General features: G+C 38.7%; 1 protein-coding gene across 3 annotated transcripts; it reads left to right on the forward strand.

Moving 5' to 3' along the window:
- Positions 1-1511: 1511 nt before the first annotated feature.
- LOC139131751 (Na(+)/citrate cotransporter-like) lies at positions 1512-21106 on the forward strand. Of its 3 annotated transcripts, none has more exons than XM_070697972.1 (13): positions 1512-1869; positions 4853-5118; positions 6520-6664; positions 6904-6998; positions 7891-8100; positions 10382-10501; positions 11196-11321; positions 15683-15787; positions 16374-16459; positions 17012-17124; positions 18038-18199; positions 18947-19084; positions 19564-21106. In XM_070697972.1, exons 1-13 carry the CDS (start codon positions 1756-1758, stop codon positions 19699-19701), a joined length of 1818 nt encoding a protein of 605 aa, XP_070554073.1. In that variant the 5' UTR covers positions 1512-1755; the 3' UTR covers positions 19702-21106. The 3 variants fall into 3 exon arrangements, with proteins under 3 accessions (XP_070554073.1, XP_070554072.1, XP_070554074.1); XM_070697971.1 differs by having other exon boundaries at positions 1676-1869; positions 11190-11321; positions 19564-21095; XM_070697973.1 differs by lacking the exon at positions 1512-1869 and having other exon boundaries at positions 4856-5118; positions 11220-11321; positions 19564-21095.
- The last annotated feature ends 586 nt before the right edge of the window (positions 21107-21692 follow it).

The raw sequence follows: 21692 nt of genomic DNA on the forward strand, positions 1-21692 counted from the left end.
ATTTTCCTCATAGACTCCCATGTACAGTGAATCTACATTTTGGTATAATTCCAAAATCCAATTTCTGGCGAACACATCCATTTGTTACCACCCTAATCTAATCAACTACATTGATATTAATAATCGAGAGTACATAAATACATGGGTTTACCTATTTTTGTATTGGAAAAAAATTATTCATACTTTCCTCATAGACTCCCATGTATAGTGGATGAACATTTTCAGTGAAAGTCCATTATCAGATTTCTTGTACACATAATATGCACCTTTAACCATCATATTCTAATCAAGTACAATTATGTTAATTATTGAACGTCTGTATATGCACAAGTATACCAAGTTTTTCATTGGAAAAAAAATTATTCACAATTTTATCATTGACTCCCATGTATAGTGGATGAACATTTTTGGTGAAATTCTGAGGTCAAACTTTTTGTCCACATGCCAGTTGTAACAACCCTATTTCATTTAAGTACATTTATGAAAATTATCAAATATCTATAAATGCATAGATATAGTTTTGCATTGAGAAAGTATTACATAGATTCCTCATACATGTATGAGAAAATATATGTATACCATGTTTAGTGAATCAACATTATCAACAGCTGATTTTTAATTAATCCAAATATCAAAATATGTACACACACGCTTGCGCAAAAATATTGCAATCCACCAGTGATTTCTGTCCAACCCCTTTGAGGGGTAATTTCAAAATTATAGCAAGTCAGAATGGGAAATCTGAGCATTAACACCTTTTGAGTTTGTAAGGAAGGTCATTTGAAAAAATCTAAGCTCTTTTTGGGGGGGATTCTATCGCTCCATACCCCTGAGGTGTTTGTGTGTGCAGCTAATTTACTCAAGCAATGTGGTGGAGGGGGTCATGAAATTTTTGTCATCTTGAAAGGGGGGTCATCAATTTTTCGGTACAATGGGTAGGCGGGTTCACTTATTTTGACTGATGCGCAGGAAGAATTTGCCGGTCCACCCTCGGCTATAATAACTGAACGCTCCCTAAAACGCTTTTCAACAACTGTACTGTAAAACAAGTCTACAGCTCAGGTGACACAAACAAATGTCAGCGCTTCTTTGTTCATTACCTTATACTTTTCAGTCACGTAGGCGTGTGACCCATGCCTTCAAATAGCAACACTCTATGGCAATTATACCAGTCCTTGTATCTTGAATTGTCTTTGTTGAAATAGACACTTCTAAGCCAATATAAACACATACGTTCTCATTACACGTTCACGTCACTTTTAGCCTTGACATAACATTTTACAAACGTATAACTCCATTGTAGGCCATTTCAATTGAAAGTACGGTTCATTTCAAACAACACCTTTGTATACGGGCTCTGTTTGAGAATCATTGCACTCAGGTGTCGTAAATCATACTATTTTTAGGACAAAATCAGGGGGTGAATCACTCGAAAAGCTTAAGCGGAGAAGCCGGCGGAGAAAAAATCACAGCAGAGACATTGCAAAGCAGGCCGTTTCTGGTAAAACTTGATGAATTAATAAAACACTGAAATTTCTTGACAGCAGACCCCATTTAGACCATAAACTTGAAGAAATGGCACATCCAATCTTATATCAACTTGATGAAGACCACGTCTAAGAGGGCTGTCATACAGGAGTATCTCTTTCATCGGGAGTGTTTCCCCGGCCCCTGGAACACTCTGAACCCTGTAACTACCTGTTTAACTTCAGCTGTCAGCGTTGGACTCACAAATTCTCAGGAGTACTCTAAGCCATGGCGACCTGCAAGGAAGTTTTGACATATTTATTTTTCAAGCGGAATGTCTTGACACTATGGTTAACTCCTCTGTTGCAGTCACCGTTGCTCATTATTTATTTTGATTCACAGGTATGCCGATTAAGGTCTCATTTTTTGCAAAAGTCTTTCTTGGGAAGGTCATGCATTTGGGGTAGGTCACACATGGTGGAGGAGATCAAACATTACTGTTTGGTTATTGTATACAGGGATAATGACTTTACAAAAACTGGAAAAGGAAAGCCATCGGATAATGGCGGTAAGCCAAGGAATATTTACTCTGTGCCGAGTCAAATACGTGTATAATATTCAGCGGGACTGTATTTAACTCTCCTCTAATCTACTCACTCTTACTTAACACCAGTCTCGTGCAATGCGACTGTCTGTACCCTTTAAAAGACGTATTTGAACATCCAAAAATAGTAGATAACGATATGCAAAATTCTATCAGCACTTTCAAATGTTCAGAAAAGCTGGAGCCTATCATTATATTATAGTCCTTCAGTCTGACAGCTGATTACATCGTCGATGGTTACATTGATTGAATAAGGGATCAACAGTTTGGGTTCAAATGTGACCGTATTAACTGGTATGATCACTTTGGAGTCTTTCGTTAGAGACATTATAAATCTACGGTCTTATGGATGCTACAAAGGGTCAGTGGAAGGTAAAAATGTATTTTGTTGTCTAGAAAGTCAGTGAATGAACTTATCCAAAATCCTTCATTTAACATATTTTTGTTTCGGAGTCGAATCAGTCTATACCAACAAACTTTTAGCGTTAACATCATAAGAGCGACGATTGGTGTTTGTTAAGGTGACAATGAAATGGTTTTGCACACGACGTCAGTTTTATGTAACACGTTTGGAACTAATTTGGTCATTTCAAACCAAATTTGGTTCGAGTAAATGTGCTAACTGGAGGACATGTATAGAAGTATCACAGCTCGCTGATTCGGGTCATGCCTACGCATTTTAACAGGTTAAATAATAAACGGGTGCCGCATTCATAAAATGGCGCCCCCACGGGAAAGTGCAAAAATGCAGTATTTCGGTTTATTACACATTCGCAGCTATCGGGGCTTTAAGTAATGCATTTGTAATATTGCAACATTCAGCTATAGGGCAGAAAACAGTTTTGAGAAATCTGAAAAATATAAAGATCCAATTCTCTCAAATTAGTTCTAATCGTGTCGTGTAGGCGTCTGTCAGAATGTAAAATGTTTGTCGTGTAAGTGAGTGAGTACGACTGTGAGTATGTATATGTGCCAAGGTCATGGCACTCATACTTGTCTGTACCGGTCTGGCAGTCTAGCGGTTTAAGCAGCAGTCCTCAATTGTTGGTTCTCGCGTGAGTATTATCATGTTAGAGTTGTGTTCAGTTAATTAAGTCGTTTGGTCATACAGCTGGAAAATAGCTGGCCTCCTTAAGCCTCTAAGCCAATATATCAACGAAACTTACATGTTTGCATAAATGTGTTTGTGTAAAGTTATCTTTCACTATTGTAATGCAAAACATTAACAATGTAGAATAGATTACATTCACAAATACCTCTGGAGGGGGGGGGATCAAAAAAAGGTTCTCTGCTTTTTCAAAATGCCCACGTAAGAAAATCAAATGCGTTCAAATGTCCCCTTCTGACTTGCTGTAATTTTAAAATCGCTCCTCAGAATAAAACTAGCTGATTTTGAATTGGACAGATTTTTTCGGTACGAGAGTGTGTGTGTTTCTCTTCCAAGGAAGGAAGGTGCTGTTTTGACTCACTTTCTCTTATAGGAAAAATCCATCTTGTGAAGTAGGAAAACAGCGATCACATAAAAGAAGTTTGGAAAATGGATGACTTCCCTCACCTGTGAGGAAAACTAAACACAGTTAACATAATTGTATGAAAGGGGCATTAGCTATACTTTTTGGCCAATTTTTCAGTATGTTTTGTTCAAGCATCAACTGCAGTTTGTTGTTCTACTTCCCACAACGCTAGAATAACAAATATTCTGTTTGGCAAAATACTCTGTAAATATGTAAAGACCGTAATCATTGTTATTGATGACAAATGAATTCTAGTCAGGACTTGAATTAAGTTTTAACAATGACGATGCTGACTTTACACATATGGCTAAAGTATGTTGATTAGTTAAAAATTAGACTCTTAATTAGGCTTCAGGGAGTAGAACCAGAAATTACAGTAGAGACACGTACAAAAAACAAAACCACCAAGAAATTACCCAAAAGTTTCAGTAATAAATGGACAAGCTAACACATATTTCATATCAATCAGAGGTACTTTCGTTTGCGTCCCACCTTTGTGTCTCCATAGCCCTTCAAATGCTCCTAAAGTACCCTTGATATTTCCAAATCCCCCTCAGTCAATTCCCTTCTCCAGAAGTGATTGTAAACGCAGCCTTACAATGTCACAATGTGGGACAGTGGTTAGGGTACCGGACTCACTATCGGCATGAAAGCGCGACATAGGCTTTTTCTTTATTATCGGATAATATCGTCTAAAATGTCTAAGTTAGAGAGTTCCAGGAATATGAGACCAAAGTGATCTAATAGGGAAAATATTATCGACATTATCCGATAAAACAGTGTTTTTAGAATTTTCCACCAATCTGCTTCTAATATTAGAAGACTCTAACTTAGATTTTAGACGAGATTATCGATTTTATCGGATATAATCTTATAAAACAGTATGTCGGGCATCTGCCTCTTCCCCACTCATCTAATATTAGACTCTAACTTAGCTTTTAGACGATATTATCGATTTTATCGGATATTAAAACAGTATGTCGGGCATCTGCCATACCTAACTCGTCTAATATTAGACACTAACATCAAAGTCTCTCTCTCTCTCTCTCTCTCTCTCTCTCTCTCTCTCTCTCTCTCTCTCTCTCTCTCTCTCTCTCTCTCTCTCTCTCTCTCTCTCTGATCGTCCCATTTAATGCACCATTCGATGTATTAAATGACATGTAGCATGTGCACTTAAACCAAGCTATCAATATTCATAAGAAAGCACGGTTTCGAAAGTACAAACACAACACCTTTCTTGTATTTTTATTTTTATCGATGTATTCAGGCAGCAAGATGTGGTTACGTCATGCTGATTCTCTTGGTTTACTGGATCGTACAACCTATACCGTTGCAAGCGACAGGCTTGATAGGTCTGTTCATGTATCCAATGCTTGGAATTCTAACCATAGATGAGACTTGTGAGTTTTTCATGATTGACTTCATTGTGCTCTTCGTCTCTCTGATGTTCATTGCATCCGCGGTAGAACGTTATGGACTTCACCGAAGGATTGCCTTGCGGGCACTGCTCATCGCGGGATCTGATCCTAAATGGTAAGCTGTTTTGTTTCCGAATAAAAATTACTGTACTCAAGAGCGTCTCGGCAGTCAAAGAGTTCATAGAATAAGGTGTATAGCGATGTCCTGGATCATAGTGTACAACCCTTTTGACAGCTTTTGTAAAACGTATCATGATCTCCCCTGTATGATATGGTCATTCTTTAGGGTCCATTCCCACCACAGTCAATGTTTTGAAATATTCACAGAGGATTACATTTAAAGAAGTTGCCCAGAAAGCTATAATTTTTTCTTGCACAATCGTAAATTTCTAAAGGCACTAAATCATTTATCAGAGGACTTTTTCCGACCAATTCCAAGTTAAACACGTGGGACTTAGAGGATTTCCAAGCATAATGTTGCATATATGCTGCACACAGACGTTTTCCTATGATCTTTTCGCCGTCTTTTTGTTGGATCAGTTTCTTTATAAGAAGGAAAGTATTGTTGCGATTGACTTTTCTGAATATCTATAGCTAATCGTCACTAGTAGAATCATCTTCGCCAAACACAATTGCATATCCCGGTTTGATCGAGGGGGAAACAACGACTGTTAACAATCCCCAAAGATCCTGTACAACATCGCCGTCCCTAAATATAGGAATGGGTCGGTGAACCGGTGAATACGAGAGGATAGTTTGCACAAAAATCAGTAACACCAGTAATAAACCACGCGTTAACATTTCGTTGAATATCTTCAAGCTTTACTCTCGAAACGTTTCTCATAACTGCTTTGAAAAATGCATACATTTAAGTTAGGAGAAAACGTCAAAATATAGATGGTATTGACTCGTAGAGAAATATTAAATATCTTTTAGGAGTATCACACAAATCATGGCAATGCTTTTGTTGGCTTTATGAAGTTAGAATTTATTGTAATAACTTGAAAAAGCTCGTGCTTACTGTATTATCTATACGGTGACAAATCTTCGCCGTGCAAATCATCCAAACCGAGTGAATCGTTCTTAATTCAATATAGTTAGGTCAACAATGGTCTAAACAGATCTACTGATTTGCATGCATCTATGAGCCGACATTTCAGATTGAATTTTCCATCGACTCACTGTTGTTATTAACTTCCCGTAAACATTGCAACGTTTACTTAACATAACGTTTAATTTTTAATATTAAATACCACCAACTCTAAGTTGTAAGGTATGTGGGCTCACGAAAATAACTTATCAACCGTCAGTTGACGGCACGGACATACATGCATTTAGAAGTAATACGTATCTGCCCTGGCACTTAGCTACGAAGAGACGTGACAACACTGTGCTACCCTACTGTATATCATTTACAAAATAACCTCAAGTAAATGGATGTGCCCAATGAGCCCTTGAAAGTTGTTAAAACATGAATGGAATGCACATATTTTATTTGTACGAATAATTCTTTAAGGTTGTTACTGGCTCTGATGCTCGTCAATGGATTCCTTTCCTTGTGGATATTAAACCTTTCCCTGGTATCCATGATGCTACCGATCGTTGAGGCTCTAGTGGATCTGCTGTCTACTTCGTTTGATGAATCACCTTCAGATAACAAGGTATGTGTAAAACGAGAATAGAAACGTATAATGATTGGTTTGTGGAAACACGTGGTCTTCAATGACATACTCTCTACATCGCATTTTGTTTAGGAATGTTATCTTTATGATGAAGACTGATGGTAATTGAGTAAAAGAACTTAAGATATGCAATCGTGGTGCGTCCGGGTTACAAAAATCTTTAGTAATAAAGAACCATAATTCCAATATATTGGATAATGCTATCCGTTAACTTTCAGCAATTTGACAGAGACGATTCGGACTCGGTCAAAAAAACCAGACTTGAAGACGGCATTTCCTTGGAATTAGCAGATGTGGCTGACGAAATGAAGCGGTATGGTTATGAACTTTAACTGTATGAATAATCACTTTAATATACATGGTACATAGCTGTAGACGCCTTGCCTGATTTGCTAAACCAAATGGTAAACTACAACGCTCTTGTTCGCGTCGTTAGCAAAATTTTATAAACTTCAAGGCTTGCCAGTTAAAATAAAAAACATAATTGTTTCATTGCATTTCATTTCGAATTTTGATTTATTTTGAGAGACATACAGTCACAGAAGAGTATGCAGAGAACAATTTTGTATAACTTTCAAAGTAATGTGTATTCATGCATAAAGAGTGATTTATCAGAAGGTCAGGCACATAACAACTTGTGGTTCGGCATAGAAAGATGTTAATTTTTTCTTATTTGACATGACAAAAGAAAATTTATATTGTTTGCTATTCAACAGATGATGGCGACTTGAGTCGTTCATTATACTTTCCTCTTAAGGTAGAACGCACCTCGGGGACAGAAATTCAGGCCTTCAAATTTTATCAATTTTCTTCTGACCTACCACTTGTGGGGGCTCATTTTGAAGCTCTTGGCGAAAGAAAAGTTTTCACCGTCTTAGTTTTTCGAAAATCGAAAATTTTATTTTTTCTCATAGAATTAACACAGGGATGGCGGCCATTTTGGATTTCAAATATCGAGAAATCGCAAGTTATTTGTCTCTCTAGTACAAAAGTTTGCACGGTGACCCCTGATTTTTATTCTTGATTTGGTAAGAGAATGGTTGAAAGTTTCACTGAGGAAAGTTTGAGCAAAAGTTTAAGTCTTTCACTTTCGAGGTGCATATTACCTTAAAGGTTTGTCATTTGTATCACATGGACATTCTGATTTTTTTATGGCAAGTCGCTTGCTATATTGACACTTACACTCCAACATGTCCACATTACAGAGACAATAGTGATATGGCAACTGGTACAAACAAAAGTACCGAAATTCTGAGTCTTGAAAGTGAGGAATTGAAGGACAAGAATTCAGAGAAAGCCGAATACGACATAAGGGCATGCTTCAACATTGGTCTTGTTTATTCGGCAACGATTGGGGGCGCGGCTTCTTCGGTTGGAAGTGTGATACAAATTATAATGAATGCCAACTTACAAGTGTAAGTACCCACTAAATACAGCGAGATTGCTTCAACCATCTATGATTCGTTAGACTTGTTCTGGTCATCTGTCTCTTGTCACTTTTCACATGTGCGCTTATGTCTTTGTTTCTTCTTTGGTATGCCCATCAAAATTCTCATCATAGGGTTCCCAAACAAGCGGCAGGAAGCACAACCAAGGTGACAGTGTGTTCAATCATAGGCGGTCCATGGTTCATTGGCAATCGGCTCTCATTGGTTAAGAAATAGATGTCGTCTTCAAAATCATATCATATAATTTTGTTCTTTCATACAAAGCTATTGAACTTCGGTGAGCATAACTTGGTTCACCAGATCATGGTGAACATCTGAGTGGAGCCTGCACCTTTAGGTAGGATCTTTCTCGTTGTCATTTGGTGTTTGCATGGGAGACAAATTGGCAAGCTATAGTCCGGACGAGTACCGCGTCTAATACATGCGAAGACTATTATACATCCATGCAGGGGAGCTGACAGAAGATCTTTACAGCCGGTGTAACTTTTCGAAAATGTTTGTGCAAAGAAATCCAGTGATACAATTACACAAGTGGAGTTCCCTTTCTAAAGACTATGGATAAATCTGATGTTGATCGGAATTACTACGAGAGATTCATCACAACTCCTTCAAATCTGATTCTGAGTGAGGCGCGTGAATGTGGATTGATGTACCCTCTTTTAAACAATGCAACGCATGAGTTGGGCGATTGTCAGATGTTCTAGTTTTCACAAAAACTGCACAGCATTTATTTAAGGTGGAGCTGCACGTAACCAACAGGCTTTTTTCAAAGCAATATTTCTCATCAAAGATGACAAGGAAACCCCCTCATACTGTATATTTTCAAAACGCAGAGAGTCTAAAGTTTAGTATGGCAGCAATAATTTACTCAAAGGATGAAGGGGTGTATTTTTTAGGTAGAAAACCTCAATTTCGATATTAATGATAACAATTGATTTAAGTAAAAAACTTATATTTTCTGAAATGTAATATTTCAGTTGAAACAAGAATATATGTAGCACTATTGTATTTTGCGTCAGTCCTCATTCTAAAATGGCAGGGGTTGAAAGACTGACACTCGAAAAAGTGAAAAAAATATGATAATCAAAATTAAGATATGCTACCAATTCAAAATGTAAGAACTTTATTTAAACACAAAATAGTCGTTTTGTTAGGTATTTTAAAGAACATAATGTGAAAACTTCAGAAAATTTGACCGTGCCAGTTTTAGAGTGGAGATAAATTCTTCGGAAATCTTGAAATTTTGGAGTAAAAAGAAGTCAGGAAATCGCGTTGTTTTCATAAATTTACATAAATTTACACTTCTTTCTCACCCAACTTACGATTGCTTGACAAGCTAAAAGGTGAACCCAACCAATATTTCAATCTTCAGTTCAAAGACTACTTAGAATTGAATGAATCTTTCCAAAAATGAGATTTTGAGCAAATACGCTGTGTTACGTGCAGCGTCACCTTAATTCACGTTGTATACTTCATGGCTATTGTAGTAAGGTGAAAAAATCACACATACCTTTAATATTCGCTCCTTCTCATGTCATTATCCAATGTGAATCATGTTTTGTGTCGCAGCTACCTTTCTGACTGTCCAAGCGTGAGGCAAAATTTGTTTTAGATTTATTGACTGTAAAGTAATCGACGTGTTTTATTTTACGAAGGCGTAGGCCCAAATGAGTAAATGTTTGAAGAAACATTTTTCATATATCGTGGACTTATATCTTTTATCTGAACATGTCTGCGTAGCCATTATAAAATACGTCAAGAACATAGCAAATATTGCTTATTTTTGTAAAAAAGATTCTCTTCGTGAAATGTTTTAAAATTTTCTTAAAGGGACATTAGCTGTAACTTTTGCGTAATTTTTCACTACTCTGTTTCAATGTATCAACTACAGAATTTCACCATAATCCAATCATCATGATCAATGCCCGGTGTCCTGCTTGCCAACACAGCCTGTATATGTGAAATGACCATTGTTATTGTTGATAAATGTATTTTAGTCCGGACCTGAATACAAAATTTAAACAATAACAATGCAGATTATACTCATATAGGATATATTTATGAGCTAAATATTAGGAATTTCTCCTTGGTTCAGGGATTCAAACAAGAAACTGCAGATGATACGCAGAACAAACAAAATTTAAAAAAAAATGACGAAAGTTACAGCTAATGGATCTTTAACGCTGTACAAAGTTCTCGGATACAAAATGCCGGTATTTTTTGAATAATCTTATATTGTTTTCCACAGCTTCTACGGTCCTGAAGCAAAAGTGAATTTTGGAAACTGGTTTTTGTTCTCCGCACCAACAGTAGTAGTATCGTTACCACTCGCTTGGATGTGGCTTGCGTTCTATTATCTGGACCTTGGGTATGCATTTTTAACGTTTCTCCTATTCAAGCAGGCACTGACATTCAATTGCCTTATAGAAGAAGGTAGACTGAAAGATTCAGTCGTGTGCGGGCGCTCCGGCGCACAGCGACCTACGACTCTTTACTACGACTGAAGGCATACTAATTGGCCGCGGCAAACTCAAAAGAAAAAGAGTACCGCCCACAACTGACGTTACAGACTTCTCAAATATGTGAATCATGGTAGTGTAATTTGAATATTCATCACATGGGCTATTTACATTCATAATGACCGTAATGACATAATGAGTGAGCGGTGTGGGCGGTCTTGTAACCCTACATACTGCCAATTAACTCGTTCCTGTAATATGATTGGTTCCAACAAAATTTTGTTGGAGAACAGGATTTCAACAGCGTACCTTCAGTCGTAGTAAAGGGTCGTAGGTTGCAGAGTGCCGGAGCGCCAGCACACGACTGAATCTTTCACTTTGAGAAGAAGGAGATTGCATTTGTTAACACAAAATTGAAGCCATCCAACACCAGTTATACCTAGAAGACACATGCCAATATTTTGTGCCGAGTTTGCGACAAACAACAAAATTTTGACTAACATAACAAATGTAAATCTGTCTCTTGATCTCCTCGTTCTACAATGTCAAATCCAATCAAAGTTATTCATTGAAAAGGCATTCTGATTTTAATCTAAGAAACAGCTTTTGGTGTTGTCTGCGAAATAGAAGATCATCCCCGGGATGTTGTTGCCGTGGAAACGAGGACGAAAAGAAGGATAGGGTCGCTCTCGCCCTTCGTAAACAATATGACGAACTCGGCTCCATGTCGTGAGCACCTACATGCATTTTCTTTACGCTCAATCGTCAGGTAAAGCGTGTCGACTTTGCACACGGTGTGAAAGACTTGTGCAACTATCGATAATCAGGAAGTTATCCCTCACCCCCGTTTTAAGTATTAGGAAAAAACGTTAAACATACATCAGATTGTGGGAGTAACCAGTTTTTTGCTGACCTTTTATTACAATCAGCCAATATCTCGCATTGTATTTCCTCTTTTGTAACATTTAAATTGCAGCACTACTGTCGTTGATTGCTGAATTTTCATCTTCAAGTCAAAGTGATCTTCCTTTCAAGATCACTTAAAAAGAGACACTATTGAGGCAATTACCCTCTGCTAGCACCGAGTTGCAATAAAGAACGCACTGAACACAGACTGGCGGTCTGAGGCAAGGTGCCCCGTTTAATGCTGCACCTGCTGAGAAACTGCCATACAACGCATGCTATAAAGTTACAATGACAATGACCAAATATTGAACAAATGCTTTGAGTTCAAGACACTCTGTTTGAGTAGATACAAAGCAAACAACTGTGATGCTATAAAACATTTAAAAACTTTCGTAAACATGTCGATGAAAATACAACACGCAACATGGTGAAAAATTATGAATGAAACACTAGAGCTAGGGTGGGTGGGAGGTTACTGAAAATGAGCGTGCAGCACCTCGTCCTGGTGAGGTATGAGCACCCCACCCGCCCGCAAAGCTAATTAACCCCTTAGAGGGCGCCCTCGAGTGATGACGCCCTCAAAGGGCCACAATTACCCTCTGCTAGCACCGAGTTGCAATAAAGAACGCACTGAACACAGACTGGCGGTCTGAGGCAAGGTGCCCCGTTTAATGCTGCACCTGCTGAGAAACTGCCAAACAGACCGCCAAGCTGTGACACCCACGGTTGTAGGAAAACTACGAATAATACAATGCAGTGAGAATTAACGTATTCTGAACCGTGGGGCTTGGAGTAAAAATGCAGCGGAAAAAATGTAAGGACGCCAGCACAATCCGAATAAACCATGATTACGATTGCGGAACAAATGTACAGACGGTATACTACCTCTTAAAACTTTGAAGGTATAAAGCTCGTTATTGAACGATGACTCGTTGACGGCACTATATATTTTTAAGCTTACAATATGCTAAAGTAAAAGTTAAGAAGCTCTAAACGCTCTGCTAACTAGATTCAACCATGAACCATGTACACGTACATTTGCATAGAAAATGCAATACATATCTTTAAAACTACAAAGGTACAAAGCCTGCTAATATCGTCTCTGAATACATTGTTTTAAACTGGAAAGGTACAAAGCATATGAAAATTGTCTCTTGACAACCCTAATTATCTAAGCGTCAAATGTGCTCAAGTACATGTTGAGACGACGGGAAACTTCCAGGCGCTTTGAGAACGGGATTTCGAGATAAGCATGATACGCCTGGGATTTCCAATCGCCATGGAGTTTGATGAGATCGCTTGAGGTATTGGCAGTGAATGCTGCTGTCGCTCCCCCGCGACGAAAACTATGGCCCGAGAAGGACTTAGCCGGGAATCCGGCTGCATTTAGAAGGCGATGTAACTGAGAAGTGAAAGTGCGGTAAGTTATGGGTACCAGGGAAGGGGAGGTTTGAAGCAGAAAGGCTGGGGCGCCAGCAGGGGCGGGAATATGAGTAAACATTCGTCGTAGGGCTTCAACCAAGCATAATGGTGAGCCGGGCAATGGCATAATGGGAATAGAGTGGATGCGCTCCTGGAACTGATTTGTTTTAGACCAGGTTAAAGCTATGACAACGCCTGAATCAACAAAGCGGAAGTTTTGTCGGGCTAGGTGAAATCTGGGGTCAAACCGTAATCGAGAAGGGGGAACCAAGTTTGACTTGCGCAAAAATAAATGAAAGGCTGTGAGGAAGGCCGCCCACAGAGAGATGTCTAAAGGAGATGTCATGTCAAGGTGTCGGTAAATTGTCAGTAAGATCGATGGAGTTATTGCCAGTTTGCGTTTGTGGATTTGCGGATACTGGCGTCTAATGCCCTTTAGAACAAGTGTAACCATAAAGTGGTGGACTACTTCCCCGGGGAAACCATTACATTCATGCAAGACCGGAGTGCATTTAGATAGTTGCTTAAGGTACGAACATTGGTGATCGACGATGAAAGAAACTGGACAAACAAACAAAGTGTAGCCGGCTGAGCAGGGATTGGGTTGTAGCCATAAACGATGCAAAAGGAGAAATATGTCTTCCAACTGAAAAAAAGTTGTGCAGTGTGCCCTCCGCGTAAGCCAGTCTCATGGTTTCGACCGTTTGGCTGAATAAACTCAGTCTTCTGTGTGCTTCTCGCCCTGTAAGAAATGCAGGTTACCACACGTGAGACATGGAAAACAAATCAAGGCTAATCCTTGTCTCACTCATTGGCCTATCAGCGGTTAATTTGTGAAAGGAGTTTCTGAAGTTGTCAGAAAGTGACCACCTGCTTAAATAGTCAGCTAACCTGTTCTCTCTACCTGGTAGGTGTTTAGCTCTAATTTCAAAACTGTATTTTGCTGCCACGTACCATAATTCGCGAGCAAACTGTAACATGTATTTGTCCTTACTTCTGCCAGCGTTGATAACATTAACAGTAGCTTCATTATCGCAATTAACAGTGATACGTCGTCCCGTAATGCAAGTTGCCCACACCTTACAGGCCACTACAACAGCTAGCATTTCAAGTGCACTTATGTGAAGACCCTCCTCTGCAATGTGATTAGGGAAAGTACAATGGAAGAAGTTATTTTCGTATGTGCCCCCAGCACCCCGCAAACATGCATCAGTAGTAATCAGGGCATCTGGAGGTGACCAGTCGGTCTGTGGTATTAGTGATATCCCATTATAATTTCGAGATACTTCAACCACCAAGCTACGTCTTTCTTTAACTCTTTGTTGATATGGAAACGATGCTGCATTGGTGACGTTGGTTATGTTTCCCGCGCTTTCATCGATGGACTCCCCGGAGGGCCTTTGGACATCACTGAACATCGGGAAATTTGCTTTATTAGTAGCGTCCGCAGCAGGTGAAGCATCTTCCCTGCCGGTTTGGATCTTTCCGTCTACCTGGTTTTTAATGGATTGGACTTCGAGACGTAGATTCTGGAACTCTTGAAGTAAGGTGGATGCGACGGCCTCGACAGTAGGCTCGAAGTTCGACGGGGTTCCGTCTGCTGCAATGGGTGTCTGCTTGCCACCGCGACTTTTTCCGGCGTTCTTTCCACCTGTTTTTCCTTTACCTTTGGAAGCCATGACAGAAAACATGGGTTGTGGCGTCGAGACAAACGATAAATGGATGAATAAAGCGATATATGAGTGAATAACCGGTGCACAGATGACTATTTTCAGGTGCAGCCAATGAACAATGCACTTTTAAAGGGGTCCTTACTATGATAAGATATATTGTACATGACAAGTAATGTGAACTGACTAATTTTAAGTCAAGAGGGTAATTAATTAGCTTTTCATAATTTGCCCTCCCACTGAAAATTTTTCGACTTACCCTGCCGCACTCAAACTTCATTTTTACCCGCTCCCCACATATTTTTGCCTGTTTCCCCTCCCCACTGTGAATGTTTGAAGCTCCCCTGCCCTGTGGCGAAAAAAAACTTGCCGATTTCCCCTGCCCTGGAAAAAATTCCCCTCGAAATTTTGTCATTCCATTTCCCTGCAGACATGAAGCTACCCTACCCTGTGATGAAAAAAAACCTGTCGATTTTCCCATGCCCTGAGAAAAACAATGCCCCTGAAATTAACATTCTCATGAAGAAACATACATGCAGTGGCCTTTTATTTGGTTTCCATCTCGCAGTACATAGAGTGAGATGTTGGGTCAATCGATAGCCTAAGTCTAACAGTCTGGTAACCTTTAAAAGGTATAAGTACTTGCACTGTGTCCCCATCCCGGAAACACCATGGCTGAAATTCCCCTGTCCCCGTTTTAAAAGTAGCTTCCCCTCTCCTCGTTTTTCGCCAAGCCCTGTCCCCAGGACAATAAACCAATATCTGCCCTGCCCGACAAAAAACTAAATTTGCTCCCCTGCCACCTAAAAATATGTCCCCTGCCCTAGTAAAATTAAAATTTCCCCTGCCCTCAAAAAATGCTTCCGGAATAGCTTTTTCGATGAATAGCTCCGTTGGCTGCACCTGTATTTTACGATCGAGTCACCTTGTAGTTAATGTTACTGAAAATGACCGTGCAGCACCTCGTCCTGGTGAGGTATGAGCACCCCACCCGCCCGCAAAGCTAATTAACCCCTTAGAGGGCGCCCTCGAGTGATGACGCCCTCAAAGGGCCACGAAAATGCTGATTTGTACATACAATTTGTCTTTAAGGTGGGCAGAAGTCACAACCCTCCTTGTGTTCCTCTTCTTGATTGTCGTCTGGGTTTTTGAGGAACCGCAGTTCGTGCCTGGTTGGAACGAATGGTTCAAACCCGGGTAAGTGTTTAATATTCCAGCAGAGTTCTTCTATACGTGTTTCTGATACAAATATCGATTGTAGAAAATTTCAAAAGTATAGGTTTTGTTCACAGGTTCATGTCTATTGTTTTAACACAAAAGACAGTGCCGTCCGTTACGAGATCTTGCATGACTGCAGTGTTTAGGATACTTTCACGACAGACATCCTTTGTGTTGCAAACCTCAGAATTGCAATTAGTCCAGTTTATATACTGCAACATTGCTTTCATAGAATCACTTGCTAATAATTGTTTTGCATGGCTTAAAACCGATCCACACTCTGGATATCAGAGTCTCGCGAGATCTGCTCTCGAAATAGTTACCACTGTCGGTTCATCACTTACAAAGACCCCTGCAAAGAACATACATTTTTGGCACAGGTTATCCATATGTTTATCATATGTTTCCACCTCATACCCTTACTAGCGCACTTATGGTGATTTACATAATGGCCTATCAGTACCAATCGGTAGAATCTTTGCCACTATATTAACATTGCACTGTCCACCACTAGATATTGCTGTCCATCTTCTCAATGTATTAAATTTTATTTCATTTCATTTAGGTATGTCACGTCCGCTAGTGCAACATGTTTCGTCGCTTTTATGTGTTTTCTCTTACCGGGTGAAAGGCCATCGTTCAATCTTGAAGGTGAGTGTGCAGATAGTAGACATTGCATCTCACAACCTTTATCCCATCAACCTATTAAAGAGACCAACTGAGAATTGCATTCACTAAAATCAAAATCGCGTGGCTGTCTATTGTTCTAGCTTTTTTCCATGATATCGCTATATTCTTTCATTGTGTAAGTTCAATCGTGGTACGAATTCAATAAAAGTCAACAAGTTTTGAATAGGAAAATAGAGAAGGGACGACTAAAACTTAATAATCACAAAACGGAGAAAGAAATGGATATCAGAAATAGATGACTAGCAGAATTGAATTGTATTTCTCAGTCAGGAAATCAATCGTCAATCAACCATGGCAGCCATGAGAATGACTCGTATGTGACCCTTTCACGGGACAAGCGCAAGTATCTGCGAAATTGTTCACTTTAAAATGGATTATCATCATCACAAATGAAAAACAATAGAAGCAATTATAATAATAGTGCTATTTCATAATCGTCTTCTTTCAAAATTATGACTGATTTGTGTTGGCTAATCTAAATACTGTTTTTGTTTTTTTGGGGTTTTTTTCAAGATCGAAATACCAAATATGTCGGCTTGTTAGAAAGGAAATACTGCCAACAGATCGTTCCGTGGGGCTTAGTGATGTATGCAGGGACATTGATGGCCTCTGTCCAAGCCACAAGGGTAAGAGCAAACGCCATGTTGACCCAACATCAACGTGGCAATGAAATATTTGTGCACGTACCATACAATGATTACACTAACTTTCTTTCGATGCATCCACACTTTCCTGAAATAATCGTTTCTAAACCTTTGGTATTCTTGTGTATAATGAGGATAAATCTCATGCTCATTGACATGCTACTCTTTTTGAATCGTTTTAATTTTTCACTCTCTTCCTAACCTATACTTAGCATTCTATGTAATTGTAATTTATTGTGTGTTTTGTGTTCTTTTCCGGATCAATATGTTTGGTATTAAACTCAGTACTGCAGATGTTAGCATCGATCCACTTGTAGACCGTGGGACGTTCTCAGACTTACTTCTTCTGAAAGTTTAATTGATATTGGACCTATTATCTATAACTTCCAACTCGTCAGTCCTAGACCAGCTGCCGTCATAAAAAACAACTTCAAAGCAGGCTTTTTATACCCTCAGTTGTAAAATTCACGCTTTCAGATCGGGATAAATATACTCGTATCAGATAGGGTGCACATTCAAAAGGTATACGGTAATATATAAACCACAATTCATACACAGTATATGTGATCTCTCTTTTGAAGGTTATTTTCATGTCGGCCGCTGATCTCGGCGAAGATCTAAATAGCCGAATACAAAATCAAGTAAATTTTCAGCAATTTCAAGTACATTTTAAAAATGTCCTTCCTGTCTAAATGGCGAGCTGCGATAATTTGTTTATCGACATGCATAGCTTGAAGGACTTAAAGTATATTGAGCGGCACTCTCTCGACCAATGCTTTGATCGAACTTCAAGATAACCGAGTGATTCCATTCATGTCATAATACACGGCATTTCTGAAATGGAATACTTTTCCCATTCTTCTAAACATATTCGTCATTTGAATTTGATTTCAAGGTGTCTGGATTGGGTGGCGTGTTGGGGGAAATGTTTTCCTTTGTCAGCGATCTGGAATACTGGGAGATTCTTGTAGCGGTCACTTTGATTGCGATAATACTCACGGAGATCACCAGCGGTGCAGTAATTCTTGCAGTTACTTTGCCGATACTCGCTAGGGCGGTAAGTCACGAGATATTATGAGAGTAGGTGTACATGTTTACACGTGTAAATATACCACATGAGATCCTTGAAAAAGTAATGTTAATGTGAGGAAGTGAAAGTTGTTGATGTTTGTGTCTTCCTGCTATAAAAAACAGATACTCTCCCCTGTCACTCACTTTTTCTGTATTATCACTTTCAATCAGGAAAGCCATCTCCTTATTCGCCGCTTCTCCATTACAAAGGTTTCCTTCTTTCCTCTCCCCGCCGCAAAACGCAAAAAACACAACAGACGCCCAATCGACACCAGCTTGTTTGTTTTTCACATGCAAAGTTAAAGTTTCCCTGCTGTTTACAATATATCAAAGTTGCTCGTCAGCCGATAAATCCACTTAATATTTTCCAGTATTGTTTCTTGACTATTGCAAGAGTAGATTTTTCCTTGTATTGTTAGAGTTATTGAGCAGTCATGGAAAACTCCTGGTGCAAAAGTATGTTTTTTATGCTTGCCATTTGTTTGTTTCACATATGCTCAGATGTCCCATGCAAAGGTATTATGGATTACAGTAGAGTCTGAAATGTCTTGAACTTTCTGCAGATGGTTGCTAAATATCGCGACTCGAAACACAACATACCGTCTAGTAACATCGAATTTATCATAATCCCATATATTTGTTTTCGAAACAGTACTTATGTGAACTTTTCTGAGAGTCCTTGTAAAATGTATCTCTTGATTCTCACCATGATAAATGTACATTTCCGTCGCAGTCATTGGAGCTAAGCGTACACCCATACTACTTCGTGCTGTCGCTGACGTTGGCCAACAATTTAGCTTTCTGCCTACCATCCGGAACAGTCGTCAATGCTCTGATAATATCGTTGGAGGCTACTACAACATACCAAATGGCAAGTTTTTAAAAATAGTCCATTTTTCCATGAATATTTATTAAATGCTCTATATAAGAGTTCACCTACTTATATTACAACAAGTTCAAAGTTGTAAATATGAGTGTACTTAAACTGAGATTGTACCATTCGTTGATATTAAGGCATGAAAACAAATAAATTATTAAACAAGCCACTTATTTGCTCAAACAGGATGGGAATTACAGAATCGCGGTGCAATCTGTATCATTCTTGTTCAATATTATTTTCTCTTCAACCAAAGTGAGTTCTCTCTATTTCACCTTCTTCCAATTCTTTCATATTAAATTTGACATATTTATGGTGATGATAATTTTGTTGCTTTTATTAAGGATGATGATGATGATGATGATGATGATGATAACGACGACTGTTGTTGCAGTCGAACTCGTAACGCTCCATTATGATCTTTAATAGTGCAATTTAAAATTGGAAAATTATTTTTTCTATTCTACTTTCAGTTGAAAACTGGCATCGTAATGAACATCATTTGCATTATCGTTTTGAATGTGTTCGCGAACACTTACGGATGGTGGCTTCTGAAGTTGGATGAAATCCCTGTCTGGGCCATTCCTACAAATGCAACATCGGCAGGATGAATGAACAACATCATTCATTCATTTTCCTTCTTACAAATTTCACCAAAGCCTCGTTGCTTTAGTTCGTGACTCCAATTACACTGGGTCTGTTGGATTATCAGGGAAAAAACATATATTTCCTGACATTGTATACAGATGTTACAATTATTTTTCAAAAATGTCAAAACCTACGCCGAGCAAATTTTGCTGTTATCAAATTTTAGATATATGTATGTGAACAGATTTTCACGAAAATATTGCCACAGGTATACGGAGACGACTCGCGATGGTGTACTGACTATCTCAGAATGTTATCATTCAGAATAACATATTCGCACCTAATCAAGACCACAAAAGTTTCATATTATTCTGCTAAAACAACAGGGGGTAGAAGCGATGTAGTTAGGGGAGGTAATAGAGAAAGTGGGTACACGTTCGATCAATACACTGCACTTGACGTCTTTGTCAGCTTACAAAGTAGTCATGATTACGTGTAATATTTTGTGCGATTATTGTTGATTTATTTAATGTGAATATAGGCTAGCAAACAACCTTTGAAGCACTATATTTTGTGGATTTTGTACCGATACAAGAAGAACTCGTACGATAGTCCGATATGAACGAAATGTTGTAGTCTCACTCCGCTGTTCTTTAAACTTCATAATAATAACGGTATCACAGAAAATCGGTCCATTCAACTCAAGGGTGGTATGAGGTTTTTAGTGGCCGTAACGTAAAGAAAGTAATTTTCCGCGAACATTACATGAATTTCGTCTGATTCCTAGAAACAATGCTGAATCATTGGAAACGCAAAACCTAATAGAAAATCCCAACATTTAGCATGGACACGCGACTCCACTGCGCTGTCGTCATATATACAGACATGGATGCTAGCATGCATGCATGCATACATATATGAATACATGTATGTATGTTACTAATGTGAGAATGCATGACATTGTATTTATGTCTATACATCGACAGAATAGGTGTTACTACAATATGGCTGCAAATGGGGGTCAGACTATCAGATAATCATGTTATTACAAAAACAATGATCGTAGAAACTCAGAAATTGTCAAACTCTCGAACTCAAGTACTCTCCCGATTGTTAGCTATTTCCGGCATACCCTGCTTCAGAATTTGTTCAAATTGTACTAAAAATTGAATATTTAGTTTTTAAACATTTTTGCCAAAGTTTAATAGTTTTAATAGTTTATAGGTAGGTCAGGAGTATAGGGAGTAAAATGGTGTTTGACATGATGACAGAAATTCTTAGTAATTTTTTTTGAAATAAAGAACAGAGAGATCATGTATAGCTATACTGGACAATGTGTTCATCTTAGTATGTTAAGTAGAGAAAAACATTGACACAGAATGTATATCAAAACTTCATTAAAATGACGAATAACACACACGTTCCTTCAATTGACAGTTTTCCTTCGGGTGTTAAAATTGATATACTGTGTTTTGTTCCGACGCTAATGTGGGAAAAACTAAAACGAAGGGGGAAGGGGAGGGGGAAAGGGTGAATACGAAGGGTTATGATTTTCTCTCTGTAAGAAGATAAAATTTTGATAACACTATGCAAAAATGAAATATTGTCCTGACTTTGATAAAAATACGCAAAAATGAAATATTATCCTCACGCTTAAGGGACTTATGTCAGTAGAAGAAGGACGGGGGCCGGGGCTTTATGCACAATACAATATATACCGGCACTAGCACCAACCTGACGGGGACCTATAACTATCATTAATACCATTTAGGGGATATGATATTCACTGTGTTAGTAGACAACACTTTAATAAAAATATGCAAAAATGAAAAATTGACCTTACGTTTAAGGTACTCATCTTATTGGACGAAGGGGGAGGGCTTTGTGCATAGTGCACTATACACAAGCACTAGCATCATACTGATCGCGGCCCATTACAGTCCCTGATGCCACGAAGGGGGACATGATATTCTCAGTGTCAGAGGAGAACATATTGGTAACAAGATTCAAAAAT

The sequence above is a fragment of the Ptychodera flava genome, chromosome 4, assembly GCF_041260155.1.
Source record: "Ptychodera flava strain L36383 chromosome 4, AS_Pfla_20210202, whole genome shotgun sequence".
Lineage (NCBI taxonomy): Eukaryota > Metazoa > Hemichordata > Enteropneusta > Ptychoderidae > Ptychodera > Ptychodera flava.

What these genes read in the sequence shown, in the direction of transcription:
- LOC139131751 (XM_070697971.1), top strand. Translation starts at nt 1,756, where the DNA reads ATGGCGACCTGCAAGGAAGTTTTGACATATTTATTTTTCAAGCGGAAT. An exon ending in TTATTTATTTTGATTCACAG is followed by an intron (nt 1,870 to 4,852) that starts GTATGCCGATTA and finishes CGATGTATTCAG; the next exon opens with GCAGCAAGATGTGGTTACGT. An exon ending in GACGAACTCGGCTCCATGTC is followed by an intron (nt 11,322 to 15,682) that starts GTGAGCACCTAC and finishes TTTGTCTTTAAG; the next exon opens with GTGGGCAGAAGTCACAACCC.